A 19,291-nucleotide genomic window follows, 5' to 3' on the forward strand; every position below is an offset into this window, starting at 1 on the left:
TCAATGTCACCGATTTCCCGTTTAGGAGAGTTGCAGTACAGTTCCCCATCAGAGACACAGCATGTCTTCTGGTTCAACAGCAAAATCCTTCCTTAATTTGGTCTGGAAGAAGGCTTCACTACATTTGCAAATGTTGCCGCTTCTGAAGTTTGCAGTATGTTGTTGCCTTTAGTATTTGAGAACTTCACAAAGGGCCCCAATTCAAGCACCTTGCCCCTACATCATCTTACAAGAAGCAGCCCATCAGAGAACTATTAATACTTCGCCATTGTTGGCTGAAAGTTCTCTCGTCTGCCAAACAGGAGGCAGAAGCTACCAGCACCAGTGGAAACTCCTGAAATGGGACATTTAGGGGCAGACACAGGATCCTGTGCAGACTGTGCTATCATCACGTGATGACAATGGGCCCAACCAGACCTAGGAGCTGCTGCAGTATGGGGAGTTGCATTTTCTCCTTGCTCTCTCCTCCTCCTCCTCCTGCCCTGCTGGGACTGTGGATGCAGCAATCTATCAAATCCCACTTCTGCTGACCAAAGATTACATATTGTCCAACTTTTCCAGAGCCAAAACCAGGACGTGCATCATCCAGGTGAGTCACGTGACCTGCACTATACTCTGAACCCCCAAAAATGCTTTTTCAGGGTCGTGATTGCATGTGATGCCCCCCCCCAAAGTTTTTCAGATGTTTTGGGGTTTTTTTTTAAGGCTGCCATGATCTTGCATGGGAAAACAGGATGTCCCATTTTTCCCGGGGCACTTGGGAGATATAAGATCAGGGTTACGGCCTAAGCTAGTAATGCTTTAGTCCTATTGAGATCAATGGGGCTTAAGTTAGTGATACCTGGTCCAACAAAATATTATCAAATCCACAGCTGGCTCAAAATCAACCTGTTCAATTTTTTTTTTAAGAAGCTGCAAAGGTTTTTCTTCTTCTGAATATGGCAGGATCACACCATGTAATGAAGGAATCACACTCAGCCTTCGTACAATTTGAATAACATGGGAAGCCCTTCTTAGGTTAGTTAGGTAGAGCCAATGGAGTGCTTTCTAATATTCCTGGTTGTGTTTGGAGAAATCACAATGTGTTTGGATGTCTACACTAGATATTTTAAGACACAATAATTGAGACACAAACCATTTATGTATTCAACAGCTATGATTTTATTGAGCTTAACAGCAGACATTTAAAAAATAGGTAAATTGATTTCCTAACAACAAAATTTGAATTAGGGACTGATACACATTGGAGCTTTGTGTGTAAAGAAAGCCTTCTTTGACTACCACTAGACCACACTGTAGGTTTATGGGTTTTGTTAGAATAGCTCATTTTCTTTTTTTAAAAAAGCCTGCAAAGTACAAGATTGAATGGGATGGGGGGAAAGCTGCTGAAAATAGAGCTTTTGCTTTTGAGGTTAAACATTTGGCGACTTAACCATTAAAACCCATGATTGTGTGGATATTTCATTACTAATATCTAGTGCCCAAATTCTGCTCTATTAATCCAATATTTAATGTGATATGTTTGCAGCCTAGCCATTTTCAACTGCTTTTGTATCACCGATAGCCACATGAGATCCAAGTAGCCACACAATCAATGTAAATGCTAAGGCGATTGTTTCATCAAGCCTTTTGCCTTTCCAGATGGCACAGTGCAGCTTCTCCTCCCCTGCTGCGCTGTTCTGAGGGTTCTTCCAACCCCCCCTAGAGCCAATTTCGCAGTGTGCCCTGGGAAGCAAGCCCCATTGTGGAAGCCCTTAGGGCTTCCATTGACAGGACTCACTTGCTGAATCTAGATTTTACGTTTTATTATATGCTCAGATGTTATGACTGAAAGGAAGAAATAACCACCTCACTGCATGGAACAAAGTTTATCCTCGGCGTGTTTAGCTTTCCATGTGCATTAATGTGTTTGACATGGGTGAGCATGAAAACATGGAATAGTAGTTTCATTTGAGGTGGGTAAGTCCTGGGAGGACTGTACCACATACATTACATGATCTTTAGAGCTGGCTTTCAGACACATGGGCTTATTGGTCAGTGTTGATGGTGATTGTATTCCAGCAATAGCAGGAGGGTCTGGGGTCCCTATCCGTCACATTTCATTACATATAGTGCTGTACGGCTGACTCTGCTTATCACCAATTTGTGAAGTAGGGGGGTGAATCTGCAGCCCACTCCTGCATAAGATGATCTCCAAATCTAGACCAGAGAGGCTGCAACTGACTTTCTTTTTTTGAGAATGTATTTGCTCTTTGCCCCTGGTGCATCCTTCCACCACTGATTACACCCTAAAGAGTGAAGAAGACTGGTTTTGTCTTACTTAATTTTACTATCTCCCCCTCTCACACATTGCATCTAATACTTCCCTGCTCTCACGTGCCTTTACTTTTCCTACTTAGCCCAACTTTCCTCCCCTCCTTCTTTCCTCCCCTTTCCCAAGGGTTCTAGAATGGAATGCTTGCTTCCATTTCACCTTTGAACCCTCCAACTGCTACAGAAGCAACAATTCCCAGAACATGCGCTGCTTTCCGCTAAGTAGACATCACTCGAGACATGCCATAGCCTAACAAAATGGCTGAAATGCGGCAAGAACATATCCCATTCTTCACTCATTTAATCATTATTCCTCATGAGCAAAAGCCATCAAAATATTCAACACACCATTACATTATTACTTGACTGGAGAAGGAGAAAGAGAAAAGATGGATTTTTTCCCCTAGCATGTGTTGTTTCCATGAAAGCACACTTAATTTTGCCTTGCTAATGGCCAAAAGCTTTGATTTTCTACATTGCTTAAAACAAGCCGAGGGCTATAGTTGTCCAATAGCATTGGTGAATCTCAGTGAATATCCTGGGTTAGAAATACAATCTCAATGTGGAAATTGTATATGCTTTTGTCTAGCTCAGATATCACCCAGGAATGGATTTTAGTCCATGCTAACATCATGCATTATACAGATGGCTAAGCAGCTCTGAGTCTGGTCAGCGCCTGGGTGGGTGACTGCCTGGGAACTGCATAGCACCACCTTGGCCTGTGATCAGAATAAATAAATATTGTCCCAATTTTATTTTTCCTTATAAACAACTTTACTTGAGTGGGGGATTTTGATGTTAGATTAGGCAGGGACTGATATGTCATTGGAAAAAGAGAGCATTTAAGCCCTTGTCCCAAGTAAACGTAGTTTTTACGCATGTTTTGCAAGTATGGACGAATATCCTTTCTGCTAATGTTTTGTAAGACCCCTCTAAGACAAGAAGGAACACAGCGTTCAGAAAATAATTGACTCAGGTCTAGTTTGATAAGAGAACCTGACAAAAAATGTGAACATAGGACTGCTAGTATTTACAATTGTCAAAACTTCCCTATTAACACACATGCACATTAGTTAAGCATCAGTGCTTTAATGTCTGGGGAGCAGTGGAACATTGTCTTTCAGCAAAAGCAATGAAACACAATACACAAAGTATCTCCCAAATGCTAATGTTTATTTCAATCCACTCAATTCTGTGCTTTTTTCATGAACAAGCTCAGTCAATAGAGCATGAAACTTGGGTGAAAGATTCCTGCATTGCAGGGGGTTGGACTAGAACTCTGTGATTCTGAATAAAGACAGCCATTGGGGCTTGTTTTAGTCAAGAGAGAGAAAATGTCTATTTTAGGCTCCTTCCTGTACCTATATTCTTCAGCACTTGCTACATTTTCACTAAAGGAATTGCTCTGTATAAGTTGCATACTGACCCCTACTTGTGTGGATTGTCCCAGCAACATGGTTCTTTATTCTAAATAATACCTACTTATCACTATCAGAGGATGCAACTGCCATTTCCCACAGTCATTGGCAGTACTGGTTCTCCTGCTTAAATGTTTAATAATCCACTAACCACACAATCCTATACATGCCTACTCAGAAGTCCCACTGAATTCAGGCTTTGTCCCAGATAAGTGTGTGTATAGGATTGCAGCCTGCATTTTCCCCTAAGCCAGGTGTGGGGAACCTTTTGCCCTCCAGATGTTGTCCCATCATCTCTACCCAGTGGCTGTGCTTGCTGAGGCTAATTGTAGTTGAGTAACATCTGGAGGGCAAAATGTTGCCCGCACTTGCCCTCAGCTGAAGAGAAGAAGGCTATTGAGTTGAAATGGTTGAATCCCCAGATTTATGTGGCTAAGCAAAGAGAAATCATCTGAGCAGGATGGAATACAAGATTAGAAGGTGCTGGGGTGGAGCGAAACAAGGTAGAAAGCTGCTAAAGGTATGGTAGAATTTGTTCTGGAACCAAAGGTTGGGCAAACAGAACCACAAGAAAATCAGAAGACGTCAGACAAAATGAGCTTTCATCTTGGAAGACTGCATAGGAGATGCTACAGTACATTTTTGGGTGGTTATTCCTGCTGAAGCAGAGAAATTGAAATACATTCATGCAGGGCTTTTTTGTGACAGTACTGACTGGTTTGGGGCACCAGCACCTCTCTTTTCTTTGCTGCCCATGGCAGCCATTTTGTGCTGGCACCCACGGCACTTTTATCAATTTATGAATACTGGCACATCGTTTTTTTTAATTAAAAAAAAAAGCACTGCATTCATGGAACTAGAAAGAGGCAGAGGGCATGAATCAGCCAAACCTAAGCACTTATGTAATTATTCGATACTTAATTACATGCTTAAACTGCTCAGTTGTGGTTTTTGTTTAATACTCAAGTTTGGCTTGATTATGTCCAGGTAGATTAAGGCAATATGTAGTTGTGCTATTAACACTCTGGTGTTTACTTCCTATATTATGTATCAAGGGTATAAAATATGGAATGTTCCTTTTAGTTCTGGAACCAGGGGTTTCCAGACCCTCAGCAGAAATGCTATTGAATAAAGTATGGTAGCTACACATACTTGGCGGCAAGTAAGATTTATATTACCTGCCAAATAGTCAAGAGGCACTGAATAGGCATTAGAAGCGGAAATAATTGCAATCTCATTAACTTTTAGTTAGTAAGGACTAACCCAAAATTTCACTGGGTGTGGGCAGCAAGGTGTCTTTCTACTAATGGCCCGCTGGCATTTAAATGTGGTCATTAGTAGAAAAAGTGGATGAACAGTGTACTTCATTTACAGTGCTAGAATTGCCGGCAGAAAGTATAAGATCCATGAACTGTGGGAAAGGCCCCAGAAACCATCTTTGAAGATACATGCCTCATTCAAATATCTCATGATTCTGGCCCATTGTGCTTGCTCACAGAATAAACTGGTTACCCATGAGAGGAGTCCCAGAAACCCCTGGAAGCATGTTCTCATGGGTGTATTTACCGTATTTGATTTTTTTCCTGCCATTCCTCCAAGGAGCTCAGGGTAGTATATGTGGGCTTATTCCATTTTCTTCCTCACATTCCTGTGATGCAAATTAAGGTGAGAGAAAATGGCTGGCCTCAAGATGCCCTGCGAACTTCATTGCTGAGTGAACCTAGGCCTCCTCCACTGTCCCAACACACATAATTGCTGCCCCAATAGTGACCTGGGTATTTCCACATATGACCAACAGACTTTTGCATGAATGGTGAGAGGCAAGCTTCCTAAATATCTGAGCTAGTTTAACTGAGACCGTGAGCTAGACAAGGCTGCAAAGAAGAAGGAAAATCACCTAAGGTGGTTGAACTATATAGCAACACTGTACATGAGTTACCTGGGAACTTGTCACTGTTAATGGATCCAGAAACAAATCTTGATCTTTAAAGCAAGTCACTACCTGCTGTAGAGAGTACCTTGTTTCATGACAGACCCTTGTAATATCTGAGACTAGAGGCAGAATGCTCCTGTGGGCCCAGAACGCAGTGGCCCAATTAAAGCCCACGCACACACAGCTCTGAATAAAGCTAGTCAGCTGCCCAGGCTGGAAAAAGTGGGGGAAGACTAAACAGATGGCGCCTGCTTCTCATCCTGAAGCCCGGTCTGCATTTGCCCTGGAACTGCAAATGCGCAGACCTGACTGGTGAATCATGCATGCAGCAGCCATTTAAGTGCACCATCCCCTATCTGGTGAGGAGCACACATTGGAAAGCCTGCTTCCCTGCACACGTGGTCCCTGGTTGGATCAGGCTAGCTGACCCAGGGCGAATGGGAACTACACCAGTTTATATGCAGCCCCATTGCAGAGAATGGGAAGTGGCCTGCAGAAAGGTCAAGGCAAAACAAGTACGGTATATGGAATTTTGTTCTAACAGTGTGGCAACTGGAGAGGGAGAGAGGTCTGCATACATGTACATGCATACATGGAAAGGACCAGCTCTGAGCAAAGGAGACAAACCTGGCCTAGCTGCTTGGACCCGGGCCTTTCAGTTCTCCTTTTGAAAAAGCCGAGAGCGGAGAATCCCCCAATGTAATTCTCCATTAGATTGGTGACAATATTTGTTACTGGGTGGTGGTTGTTGTTTTTCAAAAACATGCTTCTGGCATTTATTGTCTCAGCTGGAGGCTAACAAGAGTCAGATAAGAAGATCTCAAATGTCCCTTCTATGTCTATGTAAGCCTATGATGCAAGGCCTGTATTTTATCTGAGTTTTGCATTCAGAGGCACTTCACAAATAATGAATATTATCACAATGATTAACTTATCTTGCCTTCCCTCCTCTTGTTTCAGCATCATTAAGGGGAAATGGGACCCAAGTCTATTAAAAAGAGCCAGCCATGATTGTTTTGCAATTCAAACATCTGCAGAAGCTTGACTGTTTTGAAAAATAAAATCTGTGTAGATGAATCAAGTACCTGAGAGTCTGGGACAGTAATAATAGTAAGTAGTAAGTCTCAGGAAGAGGAACAGGAGAGTATCTCTGCCTACTTGCTTCTTCACTCACCCTCCCTTCTCAAAATACCCCCCCCCCCACCTACTGGGCCAATTCTCAGCCATCATGTGTTCAGATCAGTGTTTTCCATTCATATTCTATGGAGACTAACTGACCTGTCTGAAACCCTCTCTGATTTTAAATAGGTCCCCTGAACCCACCCCAGCATCAATTTTAAAATACAGGAAATTCCCTTCAAGCTGTGTACACACAGATACACACTGAAATTGGACGATAAGAATACATATGTGAACACCCCCAGCCCCCAGTCCCCCCCTTTGCCTAACACCTTCCCCTTTGTTGAAACCCAGCTTCATTTATGGAGGTAGGCATCCAACCAGAGTGCTCCAGATTTCTTTAGGGACCTGTGGAGGAAGAAGAAGAGAGGCATGGCATTCTAGTGTTGGCGTGGTCTCTAGAGCTATGTTCCTGCATTTACTTGTGCATAGGATACTCATGTGTAGCAACGGGGTGGGGCCATGCTTCTCAATCCTGTCTCAGGTGTTGCATTCCTGTTGCTGCACCCCACCCCCCAACCTTTTCAGAGGCCTGGAAAGCAAACTCTTCACACAAAGCAGGGCACACAATTGTGTGAGCACCCTGTTCACATGCAGCCCCTCTGCAGGAGCAGCTGCTTGCACGAAGAGTCTCACTTTCAGACCTCCACAATCAACATGGAAAGGTCAAGTGTGGATGCAGTGTCAATGGCAGTCCTGCTCCTGTTGCTATATATGGGGGCCCTGCATGCAAGTAAAAACATGAATAGGGCTACACTCCTCTTCCCAAATCTGGATTTATAGGGCATGTTGATAACAACCTATACTTAAATTGTGAATTCCAATAGTTATTTAATGACCAAGGCACACTGTCTTCCTGTACAGGTCTTCCAATGGATTGCACAGGAGCATTTAAATGCCTGTTAAGGTGCCTGGCATTCCAGTATTGCCTCCTTTTCTCCTTCCATTACCAGGTTCCAGCATATCATTTGTTTCATAAACGCTGTATTTGTCAATTTCATCTCGCTCTGCCTCAGTGAAAGTCAGGGCAGTACATACATCATTTCCTTATTTTTCTCTTTCACAACAACCTAGTAAAAGCTGGCTGGCTTGAGCAACGGCAACTACTGTGCTTTAAAAGGAATAGGCAAGGTAATGTCTACAGGCCCAGCTCACTTGCAGAGAATTCCCAGCTCTAAACATGTCTGCAGCAAACATCTGCACAGCAGTTGAGTTGGTTGAAGGTTCTGCCAAGGATATGGGCTACGGGCCTTGCGGTGTCTTGCCAGATTTTCTAGATGTGCTAGGTGAACACATTGGAAAACCCCGCCCGTTCTCTTACCCAACAATGTCTGAGAATGCTTTCATGATAGGTTTTTCTTCATAAGGGACATTGTACTTGGCACAGAGGGACCTCACCAACGGTGCTATCTTGTGGTAGTTGTGGCGCGGCATCGTGGGAAACAGGCTATGGTAAAACAGAAAGGAGAAAGCTTGAGGAAGGCCTCCGTAGATTCTGTCCTTGGGGAAATGCACTGCACTGTACTGCCTTGCACGTTTGCTTACAGGAATAAGCAGCAAAATGTAGTAGTAGAAGAAGAAGGGTCTGTACCCACTTCAGACTACAAGTGTGTGGTCTCTGCTGGTAGAAAACTAGCACTGTATGGAGGAGGCTGGGTTAGAACCCTAGACCCTGATGCTGGGTATTACCTGCAGTAATTTTTTTAACATGGGAAGGCATTCAAAAGTAGCCTCCTCATCTAGTAGCTTGAAGGTGAACATCCCTGTACATCACCTCAAGGCTCTGCCAACCCACTCTGCTGCACGAGTTCATGGCTGGGGTGTGTGTGTGTGTTCTCAGTGCAGACAGTCCAGAACTAAAACATTAGCAGAAGTCATCCAGACTTCCTGAGCAATTGTTTTCTTCTTTTTGTATCTAACACCGGGGTTTTATTTCAACCATATTGTAATGTTATGTTCTTTTGCTGTTAGGCACTGTAGCCACTTAGTGTACAAGTGTGGGATAGAAATAATTATTTCAAAAATAACAAGGTAATAATTACCTTGCTTTTCGTCCTTCCTTTTTATGGGTTTCCAGTTCCCCCAGGGGGTTTCTATTCCATCTTATAGGGTCTGTTCTTTCTAGCAAAATTCCTTCAGGCCCAAACATTGCATACTTACTGGTGCTCTATTTGAAAGTTCAGGTGTCCACTGAACCAGTCGTTGAAAAAGGATTGTTCAATGTTGCAGGTAGCTGCCAACTGCAGAATTCGAGGAGACAAAACAGTGAATCTTAATGAAGCCCAGACTTGGAAGCAGATCAAGTGGATTTCATAACAAGCTCTGCTCTTCTGTCACTGTCTGTGGTTCTAATGCCACACTGCCATCTTCTACTCTAAAGCCACAATCCAAGGAAGTCTCAGATTGCACCTGTTTACACAGGAATTCCCTTGATCTCTCTACCAGTCTCCGGTTTTAATTCCCGTGTTGTTTTAAGGGGATTGTTTTATTCCCTCTTTTAATTAGGAATGTTTATATTTTAATGTTCGTGTCACTGGTTTTTATATTTTCAAAACTGCTAAGAAGCCCATTTTGGCACAAAGAGGTTTAATAAATCAAGAAATAATAGTCATTGTGCAAGGGCTTCCATGTGGCCCTCTTGTTTAAATGGGGGCCATCTAATTTAAGCAAATGTTCTTCCCATGGCCACTGCAATGCTTAAATAGGCCCATCAGTTTTGGAAACCTGAACCAAGAAATCTAACGTTGGAAATAGTTATAACATGTGGTCTGGAGCCACTTCAAATATACCTTGAATAGATGGCAGCAAAGAACTTCATGGACGTCTGTAGTGCAGTTGTCAGAAATATGACATTCACCCATATATCAATGGGGAACGGGCTATCTACCACCAAAAATGTAATTTTAAGGGTTAGAGGTCAGGAGCAATTGGAGGGTTGTTGCTGCTGCTCTGCACATGGCCTACCAGCAGCAGTCACGGTTCCTTATTGGGAGGGAGAGAAGGGAAGCTACTGGGTGCTGTGTGGGTGCATCGACAGAGACCATCTGCCACTCCCACTGATCTGCCTGCACAGCACCAAACTTCCTCAGTTAGCTTTATTTTTAGAAGAATCCCATGACACGGACACAAAGGCTTAAGTTCTTTCCAGCATGATTTTAGAACCCCCACGGTGCAATCCCAGAAATCCCACCAAGTTCAGCGGCGCTTGCTGTCTCATTAAGGCTGTGCAAGATTTCAACAGTTCAGACTTTAGCGACCCAGTTTACCTGAGCACTGAGCCAATCTCTGTGCTTGTCATTGTCGATTTCCATTGGGATGTGATTCATCTGTGTGACCCATACAAACCAGTGACTTTCCATGAACCTTAAAAAAGGACAAGGGGGGGGGGGGGAGACAAAAACCACACAATTCAGCCTTGTATATCTGGATAGATTAATCCTTGGACAAAACTGCGCTCCGTTAGTGCAGGGGAAATGGAATTCTTGCCTGAATAATCAAAGGAGAGCCTCCCCCATTCTGTGCAGACAAACATCTTAGTGGTTGCTAGGTTTTCCAGTGGAAAGGGTAATTGGCATTTTGCTCTGCCTTTCTATATTGTGAGACACTTTCCAGTCACTTATTTAATAATTTGCATATTCATTTTCTATCCTAAGCAGAGACAAGACAACTGTTCATTTGGGATAGATGTTGTTGGACTTCAGCTCCCATCATCCCTAGCCACTGCCCATGCTGGCTGTGACTAGTGGGAGCTGAAGTCCAACTACATCTATTGGCCATCAATTCCCTGCCCCTGCTGTAGCCAGGTAGCCTGTATTTTAAGCAGCTCAAAGAAGAAGTGACCTGGCTATAACCCCCCCCCCAAATAATAGACACCCCAGCTTCATAGCAGACTGTGTTTCTTGTATTTACTCGTGGCAACAGTACTGGGGAAGGAGGTGAAAGTGGAATTTTCCACTGGACTGCTTGACATTTTTTTGTGTCTTCCCCAAGGGATTTCGCCAGTGACAATTATAGTAGCAGAAAGGACTGGTTCATACATGATTATATTTTCACTTGATAATGGGAGCTTATCTGAACAGCCTAACACAGATACACTGCCAGATTCCCCTCAAGCCCAGGGCTGCTAAATGGAGGGAGTTCACCAGATTCATAGGACTGTCATTTATCCAATGAGTCTGAAGATATATTTTTTAATATACCCTGCATACTGTTACCTTAATAATATTAGTTTGTCATAGGATCAATTCAGAAATGCATAAATGAAGACAAATGAATGGGTGTTTTTTTTTTTTAAATGAATGTGAGCTGTTTGCAAAGATTATCAGAGGACCAGCTGCTGATGGCTATCTGAAATAAACAGGATTTAAAATACCAGAGTATGGGATGGCAACACAACATTCCTTGGAAGAGGAATGTCACATTTCAGGAAAGTTGTACTCATTTGCCTAGAGGTACCCCAGTGGGGGCATGAAAATCCATGCAAAAGAACTTGCATTCTTAAGAACAAGAAACACCATGGTGAGGGTGGCAATGAAAAGACCTTGGAATCCTGAGGCCTGGCATGCAATCCCAAAGCCTTCTAGTTCAAAGAACAGATCCAAACATGCTTTGCAACCATCTCTGGTAACTAAATCCCTGCAGAACATGTGTGAATGCATTGAATGTTTGAGAACTCTTGAGTAAATAAAACCAATGAAGCACTTTTGAAAACTCTGCACTCCTGCTCCTCCTCTGATCTCGGGCTGCATTCACGGCACAGCATTTGGTGTACAGTAAACAAGCCCAGGGAAACTTGCCCTCAGAAAAAGAGAGCTAAAAGGGAGGAATAAGCTGGGAAGAGATGGGATGCAGCAAAGCCTGAGGTAGAACAAGTCAGCATAGATAATACAGCGTAGTAGACCAAAGATGGATGACTGATAGAGGTAGAAACAGTGTGATTAGGCTACTCTGAAGACACTCCTTAGTTCCACTGTTGGAAAGGGGAGGTTCAGCAAGAGGGAAACTTTACCTGACAAAGGTGAGGAGACACATGGATCCCAGAACTCCATAGAAGGGGATATATAAGGTGAAATAGCGTAGGTAGTAACTGAAGGCCCAGGCCAGGTCCTAAGGAGAAAAGGAAGAGGTTACGTGTTGCAAGGGATGCTGCTGGCTGCCTCCCTCCTTCCACCAGTGCTGACTTCCACAGAATATGCAGAGAGATGCCTCTTCATTTACCCCAGGAAGATCTCCTTGGAGTGGCCCAGGCCATTCAACTCCAATGGAATGAATGGGTTTGAATGAAGGCAATGCAAGGTATGGAGGATCTTTCACTTACCGCCCAGAATTTGTGTCTGAACATGGTCATGAAGATTTGCATTTGGAAGTAAACTGGAATGAGGAGAGGTGGAAAAACTGAAAGGAAAACCAGAAGGCATTAGAGGAGGCAGGCAGGCATGAAACATAAAATGGCACCCTGCAGCTGGACAATGACCTTAACATGAAAGTTAGGGTCTGGAGGGAAGTGCTATCACTCTGGGAAAACATGGCAAGAGGTTCTGTTTTGGTCTGTGTTCTATCCAACATCTCAAGATGTTAAAGAGACTAGGATACCTCTGCACCATTCCAGAAAGGCCCAGTGTTTCTACTTACAACCAGTTCAGCCTTTTAGAAAACAGCAACCACCCATTTTAACTAGCATTCTGAACCACTTCAAAGTGCAGTTGGGTAATGCCAAGTTTTAATCCTCCACTAGGACAAATGATTCCCCGTATGTAGGAACTAGCTCCTCAGTTTTAGAATAGCTAGCTCTCTGGATACAAAGAATTTACGACATGTGGAATACCTAAAAATTACACTCTAAAATGCTGTAGTCCCAGGAGGATTCTCTTGATGCTTGTTCCTAGTTTAACTAGAGTTTATAAACCAATAACATTTATTCTTCACATTGCAAGATCCTGGAAAAAAATATGATGTAGCTCCATGTTTTCTTTAATAGAGTTGTGTGGAGTTGCATCCTTTATGCCACAATAGCGAGTGTGGTGTAGTAGTTAGCAAGTTGGACTAGGTCTCCCAAGACCTAAGTTCAAATCCCTACTCAGCAATGAAGATCACTGGATGTAGTCAGTCCCAACTTCTCAGCCTAACCTACATTGCAGGATTGTTATGAGGATAAAATGGAGTATGTGGGGAGAAGAACCATGTATACTGCTTTGAGTTTCTCGTTGGAGGGGTGGGATAAAAATGAAACAATGGCAGAAAGGATAGAGTCAAGAGAGAAATATGTGGCATGGTTCTGACTGGATTCTATGAGTTTCCAAATATGGAATACAATGAACGCTCAGAAGTGAATGAAAGGAGATCTACCCTATTGCTGCACATCAGAAATGTAACAGGAGGAGGGATCTTAATTCCTACATAGGGAGGGGCTTGTTAGGAAATAAAGAATAACTGTTTAATCACAAAGGAATTACAAGCAGGCTCCTGCCTGCACCTACATGTAGGAAAGCGAAAGAAGGAAATGGAGATACTCACCAAAAAAGAAGTATTCGTGCTGATGGTTATATGGGAAGTATTTCAGCTTCTTCTTTCCATACTGAAGAATAAAGGGGGGAAAATGGCCTTCTCAGTGGTAGCTCCACAATTGTGGAACTCACTTTCCAGGGAGATTTACCAAGCTCCCTTTCATTTTAGGTCTTTTAGGTGTACTTTGAAGCTTTCCTGTTTCAGAAAGCCTATTAAGGTTACAATCCTAGGTACATTGCCTAGGAGCAAGTCTGATTATAATTGCCTTTGTTTTAGTGGACTCCTATTTAAATTGTCATTGTGCTTCTTGTATTGTTGTTATATTGATTTTTTATTGTTTGAAATTGTATTTGTATCAGATTAATATTGTAAGCTTTTTTCTGACGATAGAGGATTATATTCACTCATTTAAGCCCACTTGTTATTACATTTCATTTCTGCTATAATTCCCCCACCCCACCCCCCGCAAGAACCCTAATACCGTATTTACATGAGCCATCAAATCTAATGTGCACCTCAATTTTCAAAACCTTGAAACAAACAAAAAAAAGTATATGCTGTCAAATGTAAATGCGCACCTTAATTTTTGCAATGTAAATTTGGCCAAAAAAGGTGCACATTAGATTCAAGTAAATACGGTATTTACAGTCAGGTTTTTAAATATCCACTTTTCTTGTCAGCTGTGGTAAGTAAGAATTGCCATCAGGCAACAAGTCATCATCATCATCTTCTTCTTCATAATTTTATTATTTATATTCTGCCCAGCGTATGGTAGGGGGAAATGGAAGGGGGACTGAGGGAGGAGAATGTGTCCCCAACAATCATTCTGGGTTTTCTAAAACCATGGTTTTAGCAAGATGGGATCTTTACACCTACGCTCTATGCATAGTGGGGATGGCAGAACTCCTTTACCATTCTCCACAGTTCACAGTATGGTGGCTCTTTCCTCAATTTTTTGAAAAATTGAAATGACACCACTTTCTTTTAAAGGTTTGTCGTTGGAAAACAGCACACATATTTCTTGAGCCTGCTGGCTCAAACCAATTGCTTCGCTTTCGCAAAGGTCAGATAAATGCCAATTTTCTGCTTAGATGGACTTTAGACAAGTGCCAACTGGATGATATGCTGACAGTTATGTCCATGAAAGAAAGTAAAACCAGCCTCTTCCTTTTCACAAGTTTCTGTGTGCTGCTAAATCATTTTTCAGTTTTTATTGCTGTTGTTATTATGATCATAATCACCATTTATAAATAATGATATTATTTTTAAATGTTGCATGTTGTACGGTCCGTGCCAGCAGGCTCACAATCTGATAGGTAGAATGCTAAGAAGAGCGCAAGCAAATTCAGGCACCTGTTGATAAGGCTACAATTATCAGCTTCGAAATGGCCCAGCGTTGAAGGTTGGCATAGCTCCATTGTTAATTTTGTTTGAACATAATGAATCAGGCCAAATCAAGCGGTGTTCCTCGAGGGCACGCAGCGCTCTAGACACCATGATCAAACAGCATTCCTCTACGACACAAGGTACAACCTGTACACAACCATGCCCAGTTTGCCCCATCCCCTGTTTACTTTGAAAATATTCAGTGCCCTCCTCCTGGCTGAGGCTTTGGATTTAACGGCAAGCATCTTCTTAGTATGTGATGCAACAGCACACAGAGCGTTGCTGTGGCAACCATTTTGCAGAGCTCTGCTGAAAACTGCATTTATTTCTGGTTATTACTGGCTGAAGAGCATTCTTTGCACTTCTGAACCAGAGCAAAGTTGTGTTCCAAGAAAACAACCCATCACAAGGACAACATACAGCTGCAGCGCCCCAACATTATCCCAAAAAATGTATCAAAGAATAACATCTTACTGCCCCCTTTTCTTTCCCACCAATAGGAGGTCTATTTCCTGTTTTCTTAGAGGTGGTTCTCATATTAAAGGTTCAGGTGTGCTCTTGCAAGTCACATCTTTAGCTGAGGATAAGTGCACATCTAAGAGTGGGAGAGCATCTGGCCTTGAACGCAGGAGGTCCCTGTTTCAACCCCCAGCATCTCCAGGCAGGGCTGGGAATATCCCCCATCTGAAATCCTGAACAGCTACTGCCAGTCAGTGTAGACAATATTGGCAAGATCCAGTCCTCAAAGCAGGCAGTGAGCTTTCCCTCTTTAGGGAAGTTTTTAATGTTTGATGTTTTATCGTATTATTATTATTATTATTATTATTATTATTATTATTATTATTAGTGCAGCTTCATTCTAGGTGAGTCTTCTGCAAACCAGCCATGCAGAGTAGCCAGCTTTGCTATCACATGGAAGTATGATAGTAGCAAGGACGGCCTCACTATTTAACAGTAGCACCAAATGGCCAGTTCCATACATGAATGAAACTGCCTTCAACATGAGATGTGACTGGTTTTTAGGAGAACTCTAAAGACTTTTCCCCCGGTCAGCTTTTGGATGAAGATAGGTCAGTTTTATTCTGGTGATGCTGTGCCAAACATCATGTTTTCAGATGTGCTGTGCTGCAGATTATGATTGTATGGTTTTAATCATTTGTGTTTTAATGTGTTGTGATCTGCCTTGGGCGGGCTAGCCCTGAAAAGCAGCCTATAACTAATATAATAATAAAACCATGTTGTTATTGTTGTTTGCGGATAGTCTCCGAATCATTGGCTCTGTCATCCAAATCCAAGGCTGTGCCTAATGAAGTCATCCCATTATTAGCACAAGGGGTTCCGCTATGCAACAGGACTTCCTCCCCCTCCTCTCTCCTTGCATGCCCCCAATCCTCCAGAGCCGATGGGGGCGGGCAAGAGGCTTACAGGGAGAGGAAAGGGAGAGGAAGTCCCATTGCATAGATGGAAGTCTTCGCACTATTGAGACAGCTTTGTTTGATACAACCCATAGCATTTAATTCATATCCAACTGGTATGAAATTCAGAGTCCTAAAACTGGTAGGGTCAGTATTAAGCCACGGATTAGAATGTGGATGATAGTTTTCCCCTACAAAACTTGACCAGTCACAAAGTCCAGATAAACCGGCCTGCGAAAGAGCTTTGCTCCTCTTGTTTGCTGGTCATTGAGGTGCCACATAACTGCGCTGGGTTCCCGTCCCCCCACAAACATGTGAAGCGGGTTCCCAACTCTTGGAAACAAAGAGCTTCCGTGTAAATCCAACTTGATTTCACACCCCCTCTTCTTACCTCGACAGGCTGCGTGTCTCCCAGGACAAAGAGGTGCACCATGTTCACGTCCGGATCCTTCTTGAAGATGTTTGGTTTCGCATGGTGCTGGAAGTGACGGTGATTCCACCAGTTTGCTGAGGCGCCCTGCAGGAAGAAAAGATTTGCATGGTACATGGGGAACTCTGCTTTTTCAATGCATTTGTGTACACAAAAAGATGCCCTGCAATATTATAATAATGAAAGGGGCTGGGAACTAGGTATAATAGTCAATTTGGCTCCTGCGAACTCTTAGCTCCTTTTTCCTCTTGAGGTTTGAGTACCAATTTAAAGCGGCAGACCAGAAGGCCAGCTTGCTGCTCATCACTGGCCTGGTAGGCAAGCTGGCTGTTGGGGCGGCTCCAGATCGTTTCCAAAAACCCAGGACAGACAGAAAGCCTTTGCTCACAAAGAAGCTTTCAATTCCAGCCCCAGGCCATGTTTATGGAAAGCAAGTACAACACCCTATTCATAGACCCTGGAGGTCCCCAGAGGAAAGCAAGGAAGCCTACAGCTTGGAGCAAACAATGTGGGCATTATCGAGAAATCAGCTAGCCAGTCCCAAAAGCCTTATCTGGGTTTTATGTGGCAAGGATAAACTGCTCCAGCCAGCATTCCTTACTGCTCCATGGTTTGTGATCTTGAATGATAATCTGAAAGGAGGCACTTAAAAGAATGACCATGAATGTCCATTCCAGGTGATGCTAGTTTTGCTGCTCTGTGTCTTTAATAGTTGCCTGGTAACTGCAGCAACAAAGCTTTTCCTGACACTTTATCTCCACACCAGGAAAAGCTTAATCTGCTTTCCATCTGTGTGTCAGGTTGCTGCTAAAGGCACAGGAGCTTGAGGTGGGGGGGGGGGGATTGACAGTCCTAGGTGACATACTGCTAATTCTCCTACAGTATTTCAAGTTGGTGGTTCTTAGCTGTGATTGGCTGGCTAGATCTGTTGGATTTCTGCCTTTCAGGCACAGGCCCTCTGTTGGTTAAAAAGGTGGTAACTATTATTGGCTTGATCCTTATCTTCTGCCATAGCTCTTCAGCCTATTAATGGATTCTTGCAAGAAGTGATTTCCTCATCCTGAGCTCTTGAGCCTCTAAACTCATTGTATTTATTGTGAAATCTCTTGGACTCAGATCTTCCAGCTCCTGAGTTCTGAATTTATAAAATCCCTCAATTTGGGGTAAAACAGGTGAGACATCCTTTGATCCAGACTGTCCACACACTGATTCCATTATTTTTTTTCAATTTTATACATTTCAATTATTTTACAATCATTTTAATATTTCAAAACATGACTTCCTTCCCCCTCTTTCTGCAGTTCCTTAGATTTATTTTTAATATTTTCTGCATATCCAAATTAACTTAATTTGCTCATTTATTCATCTACTTTATATGTATACTCTTTTTTAAAATCTCTTGTAATACTTTCGGGATTGACTCTATTGGATCTTCTACAGATATCACCACGTCTTCTGCAAATGCTTTTAATTTATATTGTCTCTGTCCCACTCTTATACCTTTAATATCTTGATTACATCTTATTCTTTGCACTAATACTTCCAAACTATTATAAACAACAAAGGTGACAACGGGTAGCCTTGTTCCTTTAGTTATTCTACCATTCTCCGTCAGGATTCCTTAACAAACTTAAAGGGAATAATATATGCATACAAGTTTGACTGTGGCTAATGGTTCAGATTTTGAAGAGAATTTATATATATATATATATTGCTTGAGATACATTTATGTCAGTTCGCAAGCTATACCCTCTGTGGGCACAACAACCTGTTCATCTAGAATAGATTCATTCTGGCTTATTCCTTGCTAAAGCAATCAGACACAAGAGCTAGAATTTACTGTTTTTTATCACTTGGAAGAGTGAGGTAAGCTGGCCTCCAGCTAAGATTGTGCTCTTTTTGTCCTGCTCCCTTAAAAGCTGCATGACAGGCAGAAATCCAACAGGCACAGCACTTCCCAGTGATGGGGAATGCATGATCCTTGGGATCTTTGTCAGTTCTGCAGTTTTTAAAGAAACTTTCCTACCAGGAGAAAGATGGCAATCTTAACCTCATCATTTCTTACTGCAGTTATTTCCTTAATGGGAAATGACCTTACCTTCAAGTGACCAATCACAAACTTATGAACTAAGTGGTTCCACGTAGACTTCTTAAACACAGAGAGGTGTCCAAAGTCATGCTGTAGCCATCCAGCCTGGGCCTTGGGAGGAAAGAGAATGATCATGAGAGAGAGGAAAGGCACCCCTAAGAGAAACTTGATATCAAAACCTAACTATAAGTGCTTTCTCTTCAGTTTCCTTTACATCAATGGTTCCCAAACTTCTCCCCACCCTGGACCACTTGAAAATTGTTGCAGGGCTTTGTGGACCACTTAACGATTTCCCTGCCTGTTCTAGCAATTGTAATGGGCTGTGTTAGATGCTGTATGGTTTTTTAAATTGTTCTTTTATTGCTTATTTTATTTCTTACATACTGTGTTTCATTACAATACAAATTGTAGGTTTATTTTTTCAGGGTATTTGATTCAGTTGTACTATAATATTGTAACAGGGAATGAAACACAACACAGTATTAAAGATGGCCCACCCTTCCAGTAACGATTGGCAATTATTAAGTTACAAGTTGTTCCATGCTATCTTCAGTGCCTTTTTGAAGCAGTGACAGTATGCAACTTTCAAGGCATGGGTGAACTAGGAGGCAGGTGACTGCCCAT

General features: G+C 42.5%; 1 protein-coding gene across 2 annotated transcripts in view; it reads right to left on the bottom strand.

Moving 5' to 3' along the window:
- Positions 1-1,137: 1,137 nt before the first annotated feature.
- LOC310699152 (acyl-CoA 6-desaturase-like) overlaps positions 1,138-19,291 on the bottom strand; it is a 29,523-nt gene continuing 11,369 nt past the window's right edge. Inside the window, exons 4-13 of one of the 2 annotated variants that reach the window (XR_014521939.1) lie at positions 18,677-18,778; positions 16,540-16,665; positions 13,357-13,417; positions 12,161-12,237; positions 11,852-11,949; positions 10,110-10,206; positions 9,004-9,083; positions 8,165-8,290; positions 4,094-7,191; positions 1,138-4,004 (exon numbers count right to left, since the gene is read on the bottom strand). Coding sequence is in view for 1 of the 2 variants with exons in the window: in XM_083486815.1 (XP_083342941.1) it covers positions 7,140-7,191; positions 8,165-8,290; positions 9,004-9,083; positions 10,110-10,206; positions 11,852-11,949; positions 12,161-12,237; positions 13,357-13,417; positions 16,540-16,665; positions 18,677-18,778 (819 nt within the window). In the remaining variant the exon portion in view is untranslated. Of the gene's footprint in view, positions 7,192-8,164; positions 8,291-9,003; positions 9,084-10,109; positions 10,207-11,851; positions 11,950-12,160; positions 12,238-13,356; positions 13,418-16,539; positions 16,666-18,676; positions 18,779-19,291 lie in introns of both variants that reach the window. The other variant, XM_083486815.1, reaches the window with a different exon arrangement.

Source organism: Podarcis liolepis (assembly GCF_965112155.1).
Source record: "Podarcis liolepis genome assembly, chromosome: 1".
Classification (NCBI taxonomy): domain Eukaryota; kingdom Metazoa; phylum Chordata; class Lepidosauria; order Squamata; family Lacertidae; genus Podarcis; species Podarcis liolepis.